Source organism: Laccaria bicolor, genomic scaffold (genome assembly GCF_000143565.1).
Source record: "Laccaria bicolor S238N-H82 LACBIscaffold_37 genomic scaffold, whole genome shotgun sequence".
In the NCBI taxonomy this organism is placed as follows: Eukaryota; Fungi; Basidiomycota; class Agaricomycetes; order Agaricales; family Hydnangiaceae; genus Laccaria; species Laccaria bicolor.
In genome coordinates this window covers 148,490-167,219 of record NW_001889908.1, presented here as the reverse complement: position 1 = coordinate 167,219, position 18,730 = coordinate 148,490, and the positions used below count along the sequence as shown (strand labels likewise).

At 45.5% G+C, this 18,730-nt stretch overlaps 7 protein-coding genes across 7 annotated transcripts; 4 read left to right on the top strand and 3 right to left on the bottom strand.

The window, feature by feature from the left end:
• Positions 1 to 2,564: 2,564 nt before the first annotated feature.
• On the top strand, positions 2,565 to 4,234 carry LACBIDRAFT_307799 (uncharacterized protein; the record flags this gene model as incomplete). Its single annotated transcript, XM_001886380.1, has 5 exons — positions 2,565 to 2,676; positions 2,736 to 3,198; positions 3,260 to 3,498; positions 3,547 to 3,923; positions 4,013 to 4,234. 5 exons carry the CDS (start codon positions 2,565 to 2,567, stop codon positions 4,232 to 4,234), a joined length of 1,413 nt encoding a protein of 470 aa, XP_001886415.1.
• Positions 4,235 to 4,986: 752 nt separating this feature from the next.
• On the top strand, positions 4,987 to 6,492 carry LACBIDRAFT_331927 (uncharacterized protein; the record flags this gene model as incomplete). The annotated part of the gene is made up of 7 exons (XM_001886379.1): positions 4,987 to 5,110; positions 5,153 to 5,218; positions 5,260 to 5,377; positions 5,424 to 5,656; positions 5,707 to 6,029; positions 6,081 to 6,285; positions 6,335 to 6,492. The coding sequence occupies 7 exons, from the start codon at positions 4,987 to 4,989 to the stop codon at positions 6,490 to 6,492; spliced, it is 1,227 nt and encodes a 408-aa protein (XP_001886414.1).
• A 388-nt stretch (positions 6,493 to 6,880) lies between these two features.
• Positions 6,881 to 7,390, bottom strand: LACBIDRAFT_307797 (uncharacterized protein; the record flags this gene model as incomplete). The annotated part of the gene is made up of 2 exons (XM_001886313.1): positions 6,881 to 6,969; positions 7,021 to 7,390. The coding sequence occupies 2 exons, from the start codon at positions 7,388 to 7,390 to the stop codon at positions 6,881 to 6,883; spliced, it is 459 nt and encodes a 152-aa protein (XP_001886348.1).
• Positions 7,391 to 8,931: 1,541 nt separating this feature from the next.
• On the bottom strand, positions 8,932 to 10,038 carry LACBIDRAFT_331925 (uncharacterized protein; the record flags this gene model as incomplete). Its single annotated transcript, XM_001886312.1, has 5 exons — positions 8,932 to 9,076; positions 9,129 to 9,184; positions 9,454 to 9,567; positions 9,640 to 9,864; positions 9,928 to 10,038. The coding sequence occupies 5 exons, from the start codon at positions 10,036 to 10,038 to the stop codon at positions 8,932 to 8,934; spliced, it is 651 nt and encodes a 216-aa protein (XP_001886347.1).
• A 566-nt stretch (positions 10,039 to 10,604) lies between these two features.
• LACBIDRAFT_307794 (uncharacterized protein) lies at positions 10,605 to 12,521 on the bottom strand (the record flags this gene model as incomplete). The annotated part of the gene is made up of 5 exons (XM_001886311.1): positions 10,605 to 11,689; positions 11,746 to 11,877; positions 11,940 to 12,029; positions 12,073 to 12,141; positions 12,185 to 12,521. 5 exons carry the CDS (start codon positions 12,519 to 12,521, stop codon positions 10,605 to 10,607), a joined length of 1,713 nt encoding a protein of 570 aa, XP_001886346.1.
• Positions 12,522 to 14,826: 2,305 nt separating this feature from the next.
• LACBIDRAFT_307791 (uncharacterized protein) lies at positions 14,827 to 16,857 on the top strand (the record flags this gene model as incomplete). The annotated part of the gene is made up of 6 exons (XM_001886378.1): positions 14,827 to 15,041; positions 15,092 to 15,163; positions 15,212 to 15,510; positions 15,567 to 15,875; positions 15,929 to 16,062; positions 16,114 to 16,857. 6 exons carry the CDS (start codon positions 14,827 to 14,829, stop codon positions 16,855 to 16,857), a joined length of 1,773 nt encoding a protein of 590 aa, XP_001886413.1.
• A 953-nt stretch (positions 16,858 to 17,810) lies between these two features.
• LACBIDRAFT_331922 (uncharacterized protein) lies at positions 17,811 to 18,509 on the top strand (the record flags this gene model as incomplete). The annotated part of the gene is made up of 4 exons (XM_001886377.1): positions 17,811 to 18,287; positions 18,343 to 18,398; positions 18,419 to 18,438; positions 18,490 to 18,509. 4 exons carry the CDS (start codon positions 17,811 to 17,813, stop codon positions 18,507 to 18,509), a joined length of 573 nt encoding a protein of 190 aa, XP_001886412.1.
• Positions 18,510 to 18,730: the final 221 nt, after the last annotated feature.

The following is an 18,730-nucleotide window of genomic DNA, read 5'->3' as shown; positions in this document are numbered from 1 at the left end:
CCTGTCATGGAATTGGAATCAAACTCCACCACAAGCTGAATCTTGCCCTTGTCCTTTAAAAGAATTGCCGTGACCGCAATTTCGAAGCTTTGATCAGTTAAGATTGTTGGGGCACCACCCTTGCCTCCACTGGAAGGAATGACTCTAAGTACGAATGAACATTTAAAAAAAGGACCAACGTACACTGAACCTGTCCAGGAAAGCCTAAACTCAGGCCCAGAGTGGACACCAGGAGCGAAGTGGGCATGGAGGGAGTGGATCGTCAGGATCGCCTTGATGAATTTGATGCCCATAATCACCTTGAGCTTGATGTGACCCAGCAACGTGGTTTTCTTTTTCTTTGGAACTGCCTTCGTGTTGCGGTTTGAGGCTGTGGATGGCAGTGGCTCTGTTGGTGTAAACATATGCGTGACATTGACTAAATGTCCCAATGCACCTGCAAGAGAGAAAATGAAGTGACAGCAAGGCAAACTTACAAAGCATACACACCAGGGCCCTGAAGAGGGACATCCCCTCTTTGTGTGACTTCGCGATAGTGTTGGGACAGAATCGGAGAAGGCGAGACCCTTGAAGACAAGACATCGTACTGAGTGGGAAGAGGAACAGCTGCAAAATATGTGAAAAACATCAGCAGATGAAGCATGGATAGAATAGAACACGAAGGAAACTTACGAGTGGTATCCACCAGCCGTTCATTGAAACCACTGACCATTTCCTCTGGGTCTTCATATCGAGGTGGAGGTATAACACTGGCAGCGAGGCAAGCTGCTTCAATCTCCTGATGTGAACGATAAAATTGAGGAGGGTTGATGCCGCCATCTATATTATGAATTCAGATGTATGTGAGATGTGATTATAAGAGAAGCATACCAATCCATGCCAGGTTGCGCAGCCAACCAGCTGAGGCCTTCGTGGACTGATATTTGGGGTGGTTATGGCATCTATATCAATGTGGGTGGTAGCCATAGGCTGAGTAGAAGCTCGTTCCATAGCTTGGCTTGGAATTGAATGCGTCAGAATGAACGCTGGGTAGAAACCACAATTCCGACACACATTTTATGGACTAAATGTCTGGGGGTATATCTCCACTTTTACCTAAACATATTTTGATGTCCAATGTCACACCAAATATATTTCTAGTGTGTCACACACCCCAAAATATATTTCCTCACTGGGATGGACTCTAAATATATTTCTTATGCCTGGACCCTGAATTGTGACTGTCACATTGTAAAAATATATTTCTGGTCTGGGATGGACTTGGGATATATTTCTTCAGCAACAAGGGGTGTCTGGGGTCCTATATTTTATTTTGATATAGAGGAGAGGGGTTTTACCTATTATTTTGTAGGCAGAAAGCCCTCACTGGGATGTTTGTTGACAGATATTTACCAATAGCTTTGACCCATGTGTAGTATATGCTTTGATGTGTTGGGCCATTTCCTAATTGGGAAAAGTATTACACTTTTTTCTGCCACACCTGATGTCAGGCACAGTGCACATTTAGGTTGGGAACTGTTTCCCATGCTTTTTGGGCCAGAAAAGTTAATGGCTAGCTTAGTGTTGTCATTGTTCATGATGATGTTCCCATATTTTCTAATTGGGAAAGTCATTACATAATATAAGTTTGGTTTGTAGTGTTTGCTTTTTCATTAGAAAAGTTTGTAGTGTCTGCTTTTTTCATTAGAAAAGTGTGTAGTCTCCGCTTTTTGGACTACAAAAGTGTGTAGTGGCCCCTTTATTCAATAGAAAACTTTGTAGTGTCCGCTTTTTTCATTACAAAACTTTGTGGTCTGCCTTTTTGATATCTTGTAGTCTCCTGGGGATCTAGCTCAATGTTTCAGAGAAACTGACTCCAGCCAAACAGCTCTTCATCATTTAGCCTTTGTAGCCTCCAGGGAATTACCTGATGATGACATAGAAAGTAAGAAGAGGCTACACTGAGATGTCAGAATTCATACACAAGTTGTGTTTTAACTGAACATAAAGTGTCCTAACTTTCCCCTTGACCAGCTTCTGACTGTACCCCAACAGCTGGCAAATTATTCACTGAGATTGTCTTGAAAGAGATCATGTGAGGTTGGCCATGGTCAGATATAGATCAACATAGATGAGTCCCCAGGGATATGCAAAAAATGTTGGACAACATGACTGAAGGTGGTCAAGGGGAAAGTCAAGACACTTGAAGCTCAGTTAAAACACACCTTATGTATGAATTCTGACATCTTAGTGTAGCCTCTTCTTACTTTCTATGTCGTGATCAGGTAATTCCCTGGAGGCTACAAAGGCTAAATGATGAAGAGCTGTTTGGCTGGAGTCAGTTTCTCTGAAACATTGAGCTAGATCCCCAGGAGACTACAAGATATCAGAAAGGCAGACCACAAAGTTTTGTAATGAAAAAAGCGAAGACTACAAAGTTTTCTAATAAAAAAAGCAGACACTACACACTTTTCGTAGTCCAAAAAGCGGAGACTACACACTTTTCTAATGAAAAAAGCAGACACTACAAACCAAACTTATATTATGTAATGACTTTCCCAATTAGGAAATATGCGAACATCGTCATGAATAATGACAACACTAAGCTAGCCATTAACTCTTCTGGCCCAAAAAGTGTGGGAAACAGTTCCCAACCTAAATGTGCACTGTGCCTGACAGGAGTTTGCAAGACTAATAGTCAGTTGTCAGTGGGTGACTGAAGTGGCAGTGGCACCAAAAACTCAAAGGATCATCAGATCATTTTGCAAGGAGAATCCACTCACAGTCAATTTTGAAAAATGAGGCAGTTCATCGTGCATCTTGCGCTTGGCTTATCCAGCAGCAGAAGGGGAAAGTTACCCCAGTCAAATTTCAGAAAGGCCTCAATGAATCAATACTTCTGTTGCTTGGTATTTATCCCAACAAGCCACTTTGTGAGAGAACAGCTTGTTGCTGGCTCGTTAAGCTTGGTTGGCATCACACCAGAATTAAGAAGGGAGTTTACATGGATGGACACAAATGGGCAGACATTGTTTCCTATCGTCAGAATATTTTCCTTCCAAAAATGGCCAAATTCGAAAGCCGAATGGCGAAGTATGAACATATCGGCAACGATTTACAGAGGATTTCACTCTCGCTTCAACCAGGAGAGAAAGAAATTATCCCTGAGTTTCATGATGAGTCATCTTTCCATGCTGTTGAGCATACAGCATCGATTTTGTATGTCTACTTGTTCCCCTTGCTTATCTGCCTTATTTCTAACTATTGTTTTTTGTTCCAGGTTACAATCAACAGAGATCATCGCAAAAAAAGACAGGGGACACTTAATACATGTCTCAGAATATATTGAGGCTGAGAATGGGTGTTTGGTCATGAATGGCCCAAATGGTGAGGTTCTAAAGGAAGCACATCAGATAATCTATCCAGGCTCCAATGGTGATCCATGGTGGGAATCCAAGCAGCTTATTGACCAGGTGAAAAACAAGGCAATCCCAGTTTTCAAAGAAGTGCATCCAGGATGCCAGGTGCTTTTTAGCTATGATTAATCATCTGCTCATCCTGTGTTAGCACCTGATGCACTCAAAGCCTTTGAAATGAATAAATCAAATGGTGGAGCACAATGTTGGCAAAAAGACACTGTCATTCCAGATTCAAATTCATATCCAGAATATTGTGGCAGGGTTCAAAAAATGACCACTGAGACTGGGCAACAAACAGGGCTTCAACAGACTCTTGCAGAGCATGGCTTTGATGTGCACCACCTTCGCGCTAAATGCGCACCAGTTTGCCCTTTCGAGAATGACAATTGCTGCATGGCACATCTTCTCAGTAAGCAAGAAGATTTTGCTAACCATATTTCTGTTCTTGAAACTGTAATTTGGGAGGCCAGCCATGAGTGTATTTTCCTACCTAAGTTCCATTGTGAGCTCAATCCCATTGAAATGGTGAGCCTTGATACTTTCCTTATGGGAAACTTTATTCTGATTCTACTCTACTATAGTATTGGAGGTGGGCTGAATACTGATATCAACAGGTGGACAAGAATACTTTCCAACAGGCGAAAGACACTGCCTCAGAAGCGCTGAACACTTGTCCCCCTAAGGTGATCCGGCGATTTATCAACCAATCGTGGTGGTGGATGTCAGCTTATTTCAGATTGACTGGCAAGGCTGCCCAGTGGGCTGTGCAAAAGCAAAAAGGCGATCGCAGTGTTTCAAGGACCGCGATGATGCATTTAGATTCAGTTCTCAACTAAATTTCGTAGTTACATTGGCAGTTTTTGACCCCAAAAATTTGGTGCTTCCTAATTACTTGTGGGAAAAACTACATCAGAAAAAGCTTGATGGGATAGTTCATCTATATTTGTGAAAGAGGACGTCTTGTCATTCTGACTGCATATGACATTTTTGTGTCCTGAGGAGCATACTGTCCAGCCATGAGTTTGCCATCAATTGCTACATTCTTCTAGTACTTTACAGTGCCCCACCCATTCCTGCAGGAATCCACAGGAATGGGGCCAGAATACAACAGATACAACACCTTTTCTTTTTGCTAGATACATTTACACTAATATGCACTTCTTCACCCTGACTTAAAGGATATCAACACTTTCTTATAACATTTATATATTAAAACTCAAATATTAATTTACTATTTTCTATGTTAAGTGAAGGGGCAGGAAGAAAGGGGGGGAGGGGGAGAGGAAGGAGGGAAGGAAGAGGGGACAGGGAGTGGTGTGGGGCTGTCATCAAGATAAGGAAGGGAGGAAGGGGGAGGAAGGAAGGAAAGGAGGGACAGGCAGTGGTGTGGGGCTGTGATCAGCATAAGAAAGGGGAAGGAAGGGGGGAGGAGGGACAGGCAATGGTGTGGGGCAGGCCCTGGGGAGTGGTGGGAGGAGGACTGATGGAAAGGGGAGAGAGTGGTGGGGACTGATAAAGGGGGAGGGGGTGGTGCTGGGCCTTGTCATCCATCATTGTTGTCATCCTGTGTTGTTGTGTTGTCATTGTCATGTGTTGTTGTTTGGACATGGACATTGTTGTTATTGTTGTTGACGTTGTTGTTGTTGTTGTTGTTGGTGGGGTGCTGCTCACCATTTGTGGATTGTGGTGGTGGTGGGCACTCCTGGGTGGCAGTAGGTGCATGGTGTGTTGTTTGTGGCTGGCTGGTGTGGCAGTTGTGGTTGGAGCCATCACTTGTTTGGTTGGTGACATGGCATTGCCGCATTTGTGTGGTCATTGTGGTGGGTGCTTGTGGATTGTGGTGGGCACTGGTTGATGGCAGCACCTGTGGAGCATGGTGGTGCCTTCTACATGGATGAAGATGGGTTTTCTCTCTCTGGGAAGCCCAAGGTTACCAAGTACGACTTTGAGGCTGTTGTTCTTTGGCCTGGCGATGAACTGTGAGTGTTGTGTTGATAATTATGGCATTATCTCATGATGTTGCAGACATATGCTGCCCAATTCTGCACATTGGGTGTATGGCATAGATGATGTGATTTCACAGGGCGGTCATTACTATTCTTCGTATCTTATGCAGGAGACTCTGCAAGGCATTGTACATGCCTTTGTTCTCAACAAGTTCTTGACGAACACAGAGCATATTCCCTCTCATCACCTATTGCAGAGGATCCTGATCTTCTACCAAGTTGGCCTCATTGATGGTGGCATCTCTGAAGATGGTGAGATTCTCCCATGATTGTTTATATCTTTGACTTATTTCCACTTGCAGATCCTGCATTGGTTCATCTACCTAATGTCGAGACAATGGAGGGCATGCTCAATATCATCTGTCTTGCAGTCCTGATTATACTTGGCAATGTCCTGGATTTTAGGACTTACAGCACTCCAAATCAAGGGGAAGATGATGAAACCTCTCCTGCCCAAACAACATTGATGGACACTGATGACATCAATGCCATTCCCAACAATGAAAGGATTGCATATTGCTATGCCCATGGCGTTGCTTTACACATCCTCAACTGGCTTCGTTCATGCACCACTTTCACTGGCCCTGTGGATGGTCTTGCCGATGATCTGATATCTCTATTTTTTGTTTAGATTTTGGCTAGTCTATCAGACTACAAAAGCCTTTCTGAATCAAAGACTTATGGCAGAATTCCCCATTGCACCTCCCATTCGCTCAGCAAACAGATTGCCAATGTTCTTGAGGTAGATCCAATTCTGAAGGCTGCTTGGGCACATAAAGAACGTGTTCCTTCACACTCTCTCAGCCTTGAGAAGAAGGAGAAGTATAACATTGAATGGCGGCATGATTGGGAACCCACATCGTGGAGAGCCCCATCTGTTGGTGAGTAATGTATGGTTATTGTATTTTGCAAGTACTTATCAATATTTAGATTTTACTCTTGCAGGGCAGACGTCTTTTTATATCAAGTACTTTCAGGCCACTAAGCTGCAGATTAACTCTGAGAACGCCAATGTGATTGTTGATGTTGTCAAACCTCCACACAAGAAAGCAAAAGTGGGACAATGTTCTATATGCTGTCATCTTTAGCTCTTGTTATATGCCATGTGCACCTTGTACAATATTCTCACCATCATCTTGCAATCAATATTGCTCATTGCTATTCTTCTTTTCAAAATCTGTGAATCTAAATATTTTGCATCCAAGCTTGTCATTGTTCTCCCTGACATGCTTAATCTTTATTTGCGTGTTTTACACTTTCATGGTCATCCCATGCAATGTGTATCAACAGAGCATGCCCGATAAAAGGTATGTATAGCCTCATATTGGTTGTGAGTGTGAGGGGGTGCATATCTTTTGTGCAAAATGAACTCATTACTTGTTTGCATTTTCTGAATTAAATCAGGTGTTTCCAATTGACGCTATAGTGTGCTGGTCAGCTGCTGAACACCCCATACCATTTTTCCTCCCATACTTTTCAGTTCATGGACAGCATCGCTAGACCAATGCGCCACCATTCTACCTTCTCAAAAGCAGAAATGGGAGGCATAGCTTCGGCATGTTTATCTACTGTTAGTGTAAGAGGTGAGATGAAGTTGAGGAGGGTAGATCACATACCATGACCAGTTGAGTGAGTGGGCAAGTCATGTCCATCGCCATCTTCACCAGAATCATTGTCCTCATTGATATCATGATAACCAGAGTTAACATCACTATCTAGACGATTGAGCATTAGCCACACGTGATCCACAGGCATGTAAAAAAAGAAAGGCCTACCACAACGTGATATCAAGTACTGATGATATGCTATAGTTTTGTCATGGAAGGCACCAGCATTCAGTCTGTCAACGACACCCCCAGTCCCTGAATTCTTGCCAACTGCCTTCTGAGTGACAGTTTTATCCTTGTCTCCAGCCCTCCCCCTTCCAAATTCATCTACTTCCATGGTGGCATTGCCGCATGCAGGTGCAGTATAGGTGATACCCATTTCTTTCAGCTCACCCCATATGTCTTTGATCAGGGGCACAAAGTAGATTTGTTTGATGAGCTCAAACAAGTCAATGAGTTCTTCATAGTCACCACAGAGTACAATTGATTTTCTTCTGAAATGTCAGAATGCAATTTCCACATTGAGGACAACGAGGAATGGGTTAAGTGTCTCCCTCTGAGGTTGAACTCAGCTGCTAGCGAAGGTAGGAAGCCATGGCTGGTTGGCCTCAGGGCCTCCCCTCAGTGTGCCATCAAAGCCTACAATGTACGGCTTTCCAGACAACCCATCCTCATTTTTGGTGAAGATTGTGAGTGTGCTTCCCCTTTTTTGCAGAAGGTGTTTTCACTACTGGCTACCACTTTTATCATATAAATAAGGTAACTGCCTAGAGGTCATTGTGTATAAGCCCACAGTCTTTATGATAGAGAATCATTCCAGTTGTCATGTCTTTTCATTATCATAAAGCCTGTGCTTTTTTCATTAAGTGTAGGAAAGGCCTTAGACCTCCATCTCATTATGTACCTGGTCAATATCATTGCAATTTTCATTAGCTACTTGACCAATATCATTGCAATTTTCATTAGCTATTTGGGCAATACTTTCCATTCCTCCACTGATTCCTACTGGAATCCCTGGATTCCAGCCGGAATCGACAGGAATCCAACTGGAATCAACAGAAATTGAACACTAGGACTTCTGGTTAATTAATTTTGGACCCTGAATCTCCTTCTGTAGATCAGACAAATAGAATTGTAGCACTAAATCTTTTACTAAACAAGGGCATAAGGCATATGACTAGTTACTTACTACTACATGGATTTATTTATTTCAATCAGATTCAGAGACATTAGATTCTGCATGTTGTTCATCCAAACCCAAGTCTTCATCATTACCATTAATCTCCTGAGACTTTGCTTTTGTTTCCTGTACTTAACTCTCCCCCATGTATTCCCACCGGAATCCCACTGTAGTCCGGGTAAAGTCTGGCATTCTGGCTGCAGTCCTGGGGGAATATGGTAGGACTGCTTTCCTACTCTATTCCCATTTCATTCCAGTGGGAATCCAGTAGGAATTCCAACTCAATTTAGACATCATGTGACTTCATGCCTATCATATTTATTGTAAGTCTAATGTAGTCAGCCAATTTATTATTATATCTTGTCCTATAATAACCTCACAAGTTTCTTCTTAGAACAGTTATATAGATTCAAATTCTAATATATTGAAGTGGTACAATACTTTCCATTGGCACTGGAGGGAGGGGGGAACAAAGGGAAGGAGAGCAAGGGGAGAAGGGAAGGAGGGAAATGGGAGGGGGAGCAATGGGAAGGAGAGCAAGGGGAAAGGGAGCAATGGGAGGAGGGGGATGGAGGGGGAGGGAGTAGGATGGAATGATGGAGGGATGGGGAGCTCACCTGGGCTCGTCATTGCCCGTGTCCCTTCACTTTCGTCTCCGTTAATAAGCGGGGGTCGTTGTGGGCGCTCAGGCGTTGTGGTGGTCGTTGTGTCGTCCGCAAGTCGGGGGGTCGTTGCTGTCCCTAGGCGTTGTTGTTCACGGGCGCGTTCTCGTTTTTGGTCGTCCCCGTTGGTGTCGTCCTGTTGTTGTTGTGCCGTTTTGTCGTGTCGCGTGTTGGTGAGTCATCGGTTGAATCGTTGCCACGTCGCAGGATAGCGACGTGGCACCTGCATCGGGTGTGAGATGGGATGGGGAAAGAACGGTGCTGGGTGCACTTACCTGGCATGGACAGTGACGACGGCTTGCGTCGTCACCGTCTGGACGACGTGGCACATCTGCCACGTCGTCTCACCTCCTCAGCGCTCGTTGTTGTGGTCAGGTGACGAGGTTGTGTGTTGTTGTGTGTTGTCAGCGTCATTGCGTGTCATCAATGTCGTCGTTGCCGATGTGGTGGGCGCTCGCGGTGGTGGTGGGTGGTAGATGGTGGTGGTGGGGAAGGAAGAAACAGCGTGGCAGCGCTTCAGCCACAGCTGTCACGCGTGAGATGCCACGTGCCCAAAGGAGCTCCAGTACGCTCATGGTGGAAACCTCGGTCAAGTTTCACATTTTGAGCCAGGGGCAGATTCAATGATTTGCCTTTTGGTTTAATCCATTCAAGTATGGCACCTTTCAAACTCTTTGTATCATCACCCTGAGCCCCAGAGGCACCTCTGCAAAGCTATGGAATGTTGAGTTTCTGTCAGGGCAGTTAGTAGGAATCACCCACCAACACTGAGAGCCCCGAACATACAAACAGGCCATAGTTGATGGAGCCTGCTAATGGGCCGATGAGGGATAATGACCCTGTGTTGATGAATTGGCCAATGTCATCCCCACTATTGAGGTAGCGAAGGGTCGGCCAGCGACGTAAATTTAGCACAGCCGGATCAGCAGGAAGTAAGCCCAGAGAGAAGTAGGTGGTATATCGGCTGATGGATGATAGCTTTGCAAGGTCGGCTGACAGTTTTGAATGTTCCTGGGTTCGTGATCAGCCGAGGGCCTTAAATTCTGATTTGAGGGGTCAGCTGGTGGGATTCACATTATTGTAGTTATGGTTCGGCTGATTAATCGAGCAAATGGATACAGCTACCCAGTCGGCCAACGAAACTGGACAATTCATGAACTCTGGATCAGCCAACCTTTTACCCATTTTCAAGATGGATTGGTATCTGTTTTCCCCTTCGCTTTTATTTTAGGCAGCCAAGCACGGTTGCTTGAGCCAGACCTGGTCGTTCCTGCTCGGTTTATATTTCTACCATGTTATCTTTATAGGCAAATTCACTTGTCCAAGACAACATCGGTCAGTATATTTTACAGCAGCCGATAGTCAGGACCGGGGTTCAAGTCCCAAAGGTGATATCTTCGTTTCTAAATTGATAATTTTTGAACACAATCCAGCCTTTCGAACATACTACCGTGAAGCACATTGTGGCTTTGACCTAAGCAGTTGACCCAGCCAAGGTAAAGCACTTCGCCAGAGTTTCTTGAATGTCGCCCTCTAACACTTACCCCTCAGATTAGTTTTATTTCTTCAAGATTGCAGTACTTCTTTTTCTCTTTTACAAAGAACATGACACAAAAAACCTTTATATTGACAAGAAGTTACAAGATAAGAAGAGGCATTACAAAATATGGAGTATGTGATTATTGCGGGTCTTCATTAGTGGGAGTCGAAGGATGATCATCTACTGGGATTTAGATGTTGAATCATTACTATCAAGCAGGGGACATACCAGATGAAGCTATCAGCCGAGGAGACCTCCTGGTGCCAACTGTGAAGGGAGAGGGTGATCTGCCGCGGCGTGTTGCATGAACTGGCTTTGGAGCCAAATAGATTGGGGCCAGGCTCTCAGCTTGAACCAGATTTGAAGGAGCTGTGGGTTGAATTGGAGGCGGGCTCGAAGCTTGCACAGCTGCCGATTGAATTGGAGCCGGGCTCGAAGCTTGCGCCGGCGTCGGAGGAGCTGCTGACTGGATTGGGGCCGGGCTCGATGCTTGGACCGATTCCTCTGCTGATTTATCGGTGTTGATGCCAATATCCACAGTACCCTTCATTGTGTTGATGCCAATATCGGCTGTCCCCTTGGTCACATTGATCTGGGTGTCGGTCATGATTTTGTGGCCAAAATGATTGAGGACAATTTGTTCCACGATTGTTTGTCGGTTACCAAGTTTTATCTGACCCTTGGTAAGTGTGCTATAGGACGTAGTCAGAGTCTCCTGTGCTTGCTCGGCCTGGTGGACTCGGTTTGTAAGTTCGGCCATAGACTTCACAACTTGTTCTTGCAATGCAGCCGGCGTGACCTTCATCATATTCCTGACCTCCCCCTCAAAAGCTTTGTGCTGAACCCTTATCGTGCACAAGTCCATCTGATGGTCTTGGAGCCTGGCTTCGGCATCCTTCCACTGTGCTTGGTGAAGGTCTTCAAATCGGTCCATCCTCGCGGTGTATGCATTGCTTCTTCTTTCCTCCTCAAACCACAACAATGTTTCCAGAGTTTTGACTTGTTCAGCAAGATGATCGCCAGCGGATTCAACCTCTTGAAGTCTCCAGGTCATTTCCTCCAGGGAGGCCAGACGTTGGCTGAGTGACGTGGAGTTCATGAATAGGGGGAGAAGAGCACTCGGGTCGATGCCGGTATGCTCTGACGCGATGGTCAGCTGAGCCTGTTGTTCACAGAGAGTGTTTTGAATGTCGGTCTGATCTTGACCGAGTCTCCTGATCTCATGCTGGATTGCATGCATGTCGAATGCCGGTGGCGGAGTGTGGGACCTGAAATCCACCTCCTTGATGTACATTGCTGTATCAACTAAGTTTTTAAGCAAAGAAGTCCAATGAGAACATAAAAGAACTTACGATGAAGTTCTTGAATGTGAGGGGGACTGACACGGCGCGAGTTCGAAACTGACTGCTCAGGCTGGGAAGGGAAGATGTCAACTGAGGCCGGAGCACTATTGACTAAGATCCCCACCATGTCATTGGCAGGAGCTGGGATCGGGCCAGGCATCAGAGCAGGTTAGTAAGGAAAAATGAATTTGATAGTGTCTTACCTGCCAATTGGCCGAGGTCGGGCACAATGGGCATCGCAGCATTACCTAATGATTGCCCGAGGTCAGGCATGATGGGCGTTGCAGCAAAATCTAGCTTGGTTAGAAAAGAAAAACTGATTTGATTGAATCTTACCTGATGATTGCCCGAGGTCGGGCATGATCCCTGTTGCTGATGATTGCCCAAGGTTGGGCATGAGGGAAGCTAGGCTGGTTAGTAAGGAAAAACTGATTTGATAAACTCTTACCTGATGATTGGCCGACATCGGGCACGGTGGGCATTTCATCCATGGCCAGACTCAACTTGGGTTGAACTGGGGGTGTTGGTGTTGGTCGTTCAATGACGATGGCTGGAGTTGCCCACGCCTTGCCTTTGTCAGGTCGGGAAGAAGTATCGACCTCGGCGTCCACACCTGAGGTCATGTCCACCATCTCTGAATCCTCCTCCTTTATAGAATTGAAATCGAAGGACTCTCCCTCAGAAACCTCGGCCATTTCTACGTCCTGCTTCGTTGTCTTCGTCTTGGGTCTTTGAACGACGACCACACTTTCCTCCTCTCCCCCGTCCTCGGCTCCCTCCGCCATTGGTTCCGACTTCTTAGCCTTCAATTTCTCCAACTTGGAAATTAACAAAGCAACTATTCATGATCCACCACTCTTGGAGGAGATCGTGGATGACGATGACTGGAGTGATTGTGATGGAGAGGAGATGCCGGTACCCATACCCAGTTTGCCTGATCAGGGGTATGGATCGGCCGAACATCAACAAATCCTCTTACCATCCTCATTCCAATCGGCCTTTCTGCCTACATCACTGGGAGAAGCCTGGTGCGTAGAGATAGAATTAAGAGTGGCTCAGGCAAATAACACTCTCAAACGTTTACGGGAAGCCATCGGTTACAAGTCATTCCTTTACCGCAGGAGAGTTCGATCAGAGAAATCGAAAAAACGTGTAACTCGGGCTTACGATGCTGTACAAGGATTGGATCGCGATATGAAAAGTGCTCTCCAGGCATACAACCAAGCTCGATGGGCTCTCAATCAGCTCAATGCTCCTCAGGGTACTTGTGACCGATACAAGCCGATAGGGAAAAAAGATACAAGGGCACTAACTAGGGTATACGATGGCAACGCCTGGGGTCAAAGAAATATTGCTTTGCCATGGTTCTGGAATATGGCCGTGGCTGATGATTCGTTGGGTTCAACTTACATGGAACAAGGTCAGATCCAATCACTTTTATTCCTCTAGATGAATTGAAACCAGACAACCCAATAGTATATCGGGTGAATTGGCTTAGAGCAAAAGCTCAGTATGACCGATGGGAGGTCTTATCAGTGCCCCCCCTATTCCTGCAGGAATCCGGTCATTCCGGTGGAATTCTGGTGGATTCCGGTGGAATGGAATTTAGCAGAAGGCCCTGCTAAATTGTTTATTCCGGTGTGTTCCATTCCGGTGGAATTCCGGTGTGTTCCATTCTGGTGGAATTCCGGTGGATTCCGGAATGTACACCGGAATGTTCCCCGGAATGGGCAGGAATAGCATTCCCCGGAATGGGCAGGAACTGCAATCTAGTTATTTTATTGTTTTGTTATGTATTATAGTTTGTTTATTTCCAATGGATAACAAATAATATCTGTTTGGCAATCATGCTCACCAAACACGACCACCCTCTTCCTCCCACCACCACCATGCTTGTCACTGCCGCCAAACACGTCCGTCACCACCACCGCTCATCGTGACCACCACGATCCCTGTCGCTCGATGCCATCTGCATCCGTCGCCCACGCCCACCACAATCCACCACGTCCACATCACCAAGTGCCACGTCACCAACTGCACACGATGAACGCGACATGAGGGGGGGGGAGGGAGTTCCCATTGCCACGCAACGTGGCAACTAGACGACGAACGAACAACGTCGTTCGTCGTCGTCGCTTTCTAGTAAGTCAATTCCCCCCATCCCATCCCATTTTGAATGACACACACCACCATGCCCCCCAGATGACAACCCTAGCACCCGAAGACGAAGACGAGCACCCACGAGGCTTCACCGCCCACAAATTACTACATGACGCCCACAAATGAGAACCCCACGCCCATGAACAACACCCATCGCTCACCCAGTGCCAAATGCCCACGAAACGGCGCCGACCGCCCACCGCTCACGACGACAACGCCCACAGCCCACCCAACAACCACCCGTAAATGAATGCCCACCGCCCATAACGCCCACCGCCCATCGCAAATGCCCATCGCCCATCGCAAACGCCCACCGCCCATCGCAAACGCCCACCGCCCACCGCCCATCGCAGACGCCCACCGCCCATCAACAACACCCACCGCCGCCCATCGCAAACGCCCACCGCCCATCGCAAACGCCCATCGCAGACGCCCACCGCCCATCAACAACGCCCACCGCCGCCCATCGCAAACGCCCACCGCCCATCAACAATGCCCAGCCGCCCATCGCAAACGCCCACCGCCCATCGCAGACGCCCACCGCCCAACGTCAACGCTTACTTTACAATTTTCGTGCATTTCCCTAGAATACCAACGAGGCATGCCTCTGTATTTCATTTTACAGTAACTTCCTGAACCCCAGAACACAACGAGACAGCAGGAATCCCACCTGCTGTCTTGTTTGTTTGCCTGGCTTACATCTCCTGTACATACTTAGAATCAAAATGAGGCGGCGTTTTCACGCTGCCTCTTACTTTGAAATTTTGATTAATTACTGAAAATAGACATCTGAAAGAAACCCTCAACCCTAGCTGTGTGTGTCTAAGTTCCCACGTCTTTCTTCCCTTCCCCCTTCATCTTGCTTCCTGTCCCCTTTGTTCTTGCAGTCCCACTTGCCTCTTATACCTTCTAATCTTGCTGTCTACTGCTATGAGTGCAAGAGAACTTCGATCTTTACAAGCTGGGGTGAATTCTCCCCCCAAACGAGGCCGGAAACGTGGCCAATCCAATACTGAGGCAACAAACACCAAGCGTGCCAAGGCCACCACCAAGAATGATGTTGAGGGGAGTGGTGAGGAAGAACCAGAGGCTGGAAAGGGCACCATAAAGGGAAAGAGCGGTGGTAAGAAGGGGAAAAAAGCAACGTGAGTGGCCTGTTTTATACCAGTACTTGCATACTAACTATTTTATTCAGAATGACAGGTGCCCAGCGAGCTGCCAAAGACAAGGCTGAGAATGATAAGGGTGTCCCAGCCCAGCTGACACCGTGAGCTCTTTGATCTTTATTTGATTATTTCTAATGTGATGTTGATAGGGTTGAGCGAGCTCTTGAAGCTGCTGGTACTTCTGTTGCACCCCCAAAGCGTACTGGCAAATTATCCACCCCTTCCTTCCTTCCTCCTGCTCCTACCCTTTCGAGCAGCCGTTCTCATATCAATTGTGAGCCAGAAGTTACTGCTGGACATGAAGAAGTAAGTGGTGAGGAGAGTGATGAGGGAGATGAGGTTGATGAGGTTGATGAGGGTAGTGATGGGAAAGATATCCGATTTGGCCCACCAAGAGGTCGTCATCAGGCCAAGTCTGGTTCTGGTCATGAGGAGCCCTTGGCCAAGGGTAATATTTTATTTTATGTTTCAATCTTTTATTTATTTATTATGATCTATTCATAGATATTGATCTTTCCAATTTGGCACCTCCTGAGACAGAAGTCCCTGCTAATGGGTCTTCCCGTTCTACTGGGGGTATTTTGCGTGGGCGTGCTGTTGGAAATTTGTTCAATATAGGTGACTCCATTTATGATGCGCCACAAGAGGTCAGACCCCTTTCTAATGGTCGCATTAACATCACAATCGTCCAACAACCTCCTTCTGATGTTGTTATCGACAATGCCACATCACATCTAAATGTCAAGTCCCCCTGTTTTGAGACATTGGGCCCACTTCTGAAAAAGGTGGCCAAGAGCTATTCCCCTGTTCGCAGTAAGTGTTTGACTATATATAAATATACAAAGTTTAATAAAGCTTCATCTCAGATCACAATTATCGTGTCTATATTTTGGATAAGAAGCAGTGGTCCATCATGGGCCGTTACAATGTAGTAGTTGAGGATGATGAGGATGCTATTTGGGAGGAGGATGACATTGGTAAAGTTACACATATTCTTCTGGTATGTTTTATTGGCTATTCTTGGTTTAAATCTTATTTAAATTATGTCTAGGAAAACGACCATGAGCAAATGGTCGCTTCTGCGATTCCACCATCATTTCATCAGTGCTCTGTCTCTCTAGGCTCTCATTCAGGATCTGTTCCTCGCTCTTCGTCTGTTGCTTCTGATTCTCGTGGACAGTCTCAGGCATCATCTATTAGTAGATCTGAGGTGACTGGTCCTTCAAAGCTTTCTAGTGCCAACAAAGCACTTCTGTTAGAATATCTTGGGATTGACAGAGATCTTGCTTCTCTGGATAAGGCTGGGTTACAGTCAGCCTATCAGAAGTTTAAGGCTATCATCAATGCTACACCTAAAGTTATGGGCTTGAGCAAGGATGCTGAGTGGAAGTCGCAGTTTGATGATGGAGCTGCCTGGGTTCCCAACATTGTCGACTTTATCCATATCTTTATCGCTAAGACTCAGTTCTACCAAGTCTGGAAGCCTACATTCCTAAGAGCAGAGGAATATCCAGATATGCGAGACTGGCTTAATGAGGAGGAGGATTGCCTTGCTACTGAGGATTTGTGGGACTTAAGGAGCAGTCGAGTGCTGAGCTTTCCTGATTTGAAGAAATGGCTTGACAAAAAAGATCGTGAGGGAGAGTTGAAGAAGCGTGGTGATCTGAAGGGGAAGAGAAAAGCTCCAGACAGTCCCAAGAAGAATCGTGATAAAGATAAACATGTGGAGCAGAGAAAGCACAAGAAGTTGAAGCAGGCAAGGGTTAGGGATTTGGATGAGGAAGCTTCTGAGTAAGTAGGACTTGTGACTTTTTTCCTTTTTTTTCATTTCAGAATATGCATGGGACATGAATAAGCTGATTTGTACAGTAGTTTTACTTTTTTCTTCAGATCAACTTTGATGTTTGTTACAATGGCGATATCTCTTGTATGCCAGCACTGGATTCTTGCCTGGTTCTTTACCTGGTCTTGTCTTGTTTCACCTACATATGCTACCCCTCTAGTGCAGTGTCCCTTCCCAAATATCCCATTCAGCACTTTTAGTGATGCCATACAATCAATATTTGGGTCCAATGTTTCTTTGGCTACTGTTCTTGCAGTTTCATACACCTTATTTGAAAATCCAGATCTGTTGAATCTTCATTTTCGTCAACAACAGCGGATATATGGTGGTGAATACAAAGTCCAAGTTACAGGATGGATAACTGCACTAAGCACTGCACTGCACTAATGGACAAACTTGGAAATAAGAGAACTGAAACTTTATTCTCTGAGAATGAACTTGCACGAGAGCCAGATCAAAAGACAAAGGTTTCCCTTCTTGCTGGAAAGCTTGACAAGCTAGCTGGGTGTTTGAAACTGTCAACATTTGATGAGGAGGGAAATTATAAAGGAAAATTACTCCCTCTGTCACATAGCAAGATTGAACCAGCTTATGTCATTTGTCCAGCTTCATTTGCATGTCAAACCCTAGACTGTAGTCCAAGATCATTGCGTCAATCCACCAAGGCTTCTGACATACCATTGGTAACTTTGATCAAAGGGCAGACAGTATATCAACATGTACCTGTGCTCACTGGAAAGTGTCAAAGCTGTAAAACATTGTATACAGCTGATCATGAAAGATTTGAAGATACATCAACTGTTCAAAATACTTTAAAACGAGTCTATATCAACTCAGCCAAATATTTGAAAATTGGCCAATTAATCTGGGCAGATCGTCTATTTGCAACAGCAGTCATAAATGCTATGTATAACTTTCATGGTTCAGCATCTGCATTTGCAGAGTACTGGAATAATACACATGGAACCAAAGAACTTTCAATTACTCGTGCTCATGTCTGGCAAGCATTTGTTCAACAATCTGTTCGTACAATTGCTGAGGAATCTGGAATTGATGCTGAATTTGATGATGGTTTGAACATCAAAGAAGTTACTACTCAGGCATTTTCACTTTTGGGAGAAGATGGAATTATTAGAGCTTCTGAGAAACATGCATGTGATGAATGCACTCAAAAATGCAGAGAGACTAGTGATGCAGTTTTCAATAATCCAGCAGCTGTTGTTGGTGTTGATGCCACAGATGATGATATTCCTGCCTTGGAAGGAGCACCTGAAGGAATGGACATTGATGCACCTCAGGTCCCCTCAGATGATGAGATGGATACTGATGATATCCCAAATATAAGGATGGTTGTTCTTGATGGTATAGTTATGGGTCCTCAGGTAAATAATTTTAGATTCTTTCTGCTGAGTTCATTTTTTTACAACTTTTTTTTAGCACTGTGCATATGACAATTGCACTAATGATCTCTCCAATGCACGTGGTGGATCACTGTGTGATATACACCACTTAGCTCTTGGTTCTCAATGCTTGGTTCGTGGTTGTAATAACAGAAGAGTAGAAAGGACACTTGCATGTCAACAGCACCAACCAGAGTGGCGTAAACATGCAAAGCACAGCAAACGTCACAATCAAGCTGGGGTCCGCCGGATGTTACAACGCCCTGGTGAGAGTAATCCTTGGGAACCAAATCGCAGAGGACCAAATCCCCAACAACATGATGCTCCAAATGCAGAACCACGAGAAGCCCCCAATTACTTCCGTGCAGGTAGATTCTATTGTGTTGAAACTATCTGCGCACCTTGTGGTGTTGTTATTGCTGGAC